Genomic DNA, 1520 nt, shown 5'->3' on the forward strand with positions numbered 1-1520 from the left:
GACAACTTGTAGGAGTCATTCTCTACCATTTTGTAGATCCCTAGGCCCAAGCTCAAATAGTCAGGCTTGGTGGCAAGCGCTCTACCCGCTGAGGCATCCCCCCAGCCCTCATACAGGCGGGTTTCTGTTATTATGAATGACAACTTCCTCACAGAACTGTTAGGATTCCTCCTGTGTGGCATCCTGTCATGTTGGTTAACCAGCTCTACCTTTTACTTCCTAAATCCTTCACGGCTGTCATGCAGTAACATAGTGTTATGATGATTATGAAAATAACTATTTGGCCAATGAAGCTTTGCTCAGAAAATCTTTAATGGCATCATTGACTCATATATGTATGTTAATATAAAGTCAGAAAACACTAAACATATTGCTCCCTGGACCTGAAAAGTTGTAATCTTTACTCTTCTCCCAAGTGAAGCCCTTCTTGTGTGTTTACCAAAACCGTCTGGCCTACTCATGGCATCACCCTTTTTCCCTTGTCCATGCTAAACTTCATCTGAAATGGGAAAGCACAGCTCTGGAGAAGTGTTTCTGTGCCTCTCAATATGTTTACTGTGTTAAAATGTTTTCAAGATATTATCATCATTGCTAGTTAAAGAAATAGGTCAGCGTGGCTTTTTAAATTTTTTGCTTTATGTTTAAATTGTGTGTTTGCTGTGTGGGAGTATGTGCACATGGGTGTAGATGAACTCAGATGCCAGAAGAGGGCACCAGTGAGGCTGCTGGAGACCAAACTCAAGTTCTCTGCAACAGCAGCAAGTGTCCTTAACCAATGAGCCATTTCCTCAGCCCTGAAGAGGGGCTTTGTGGCGGGGGTTTTCTGTACTATACTGATGTAGGGCTTAACTTTGTTTTAAATGCCTACTTTTAGTGATTAAGACTGGAGAAAGCGGCATGACAGTGTTCAGGCTTCTGGCAAAACACAGTCGATGGCGGTGGGTCCAGTCTAATGCACGCTTGATTTATAGAAATGGAAGGCCGGATTATATCATCGCAACTCAGAGACCACTCACGTAAGCTAATGGTTTTGTGTTTTCATGAATCTTACCAGAAAATTTATAAACAATCTAAGGCAATTGAACCTATAACTAAAAATTAAAAGAATATATCTAGAAAGAACAGGGCAAAGGTGAGAAATGTTGAAAAAACAGAAGTGACAAACTTCATTGAGAGTTAGTAGATAAAGCTAAAAGAATCCTCCTCATCTTCCAATTTAGGGGGAGATGAAAAGTCCATGACATATTTAAAAGAAAAACCTGAAAACACTATGGTGTGCTCCCAGTGACCAGGGAACGCTGTGGTGTGCACCCAGTACACTGTGGTGTGCAGCCAGTGTGCTATGGTGTCCACCCAGTATGCTATGGTGTGCACCCAGTGTGCTATGGTGTGCACCCAGTGTGCTATGGTGTGCACCCAGTGTGCTATGATGTGCACCCAGTGTGCTATGGTATGCACCCAGTGTGCTATGGTGTGCAGCCAGTGTGCTATGGTGTGCAGCCAGTGTGCTATGGTGTGCA

The 1520-nt window shown here is 43.2% G+C and overlaps 1 protein-coding gene across 1 annotated transcript in view; it reads left to right on the forward strand.

Annotated features, from left to right (window-relative positions):
• Positions 1–1520, forward strand: part of Ahr (aryl hydrocarbon receptor) — a 36440-nt gene that overhangs the window by 27296 nt on the left and 7624 nt on the right. The window contains exon 9 of the mRNA XM_005343854.3: positions 875–1016. Within this exon, the coding sequence (XP_005343911.1) occupies positions 875–1016 (142 nt within the window). The remainder of the gene's footprint in view (positions 1–874; positions 1017–1520) is intronic.

The sequence above is a fragment of the Microtus ochrogaster genome, chromosome 1 (genome assembly GCF_000317375.1).
Source record: "Microtus ochrogaster isolate Prairie Vole_2 chromosome 1, MicOch1.0, whole genome shotgun sequence".
Taxonomy (NCBI): Eukaryota; Metazoa; Chordata; class Mammalia; order Rodentia; family Cricetidae; genus Microtus; species Microtus ochrogaster.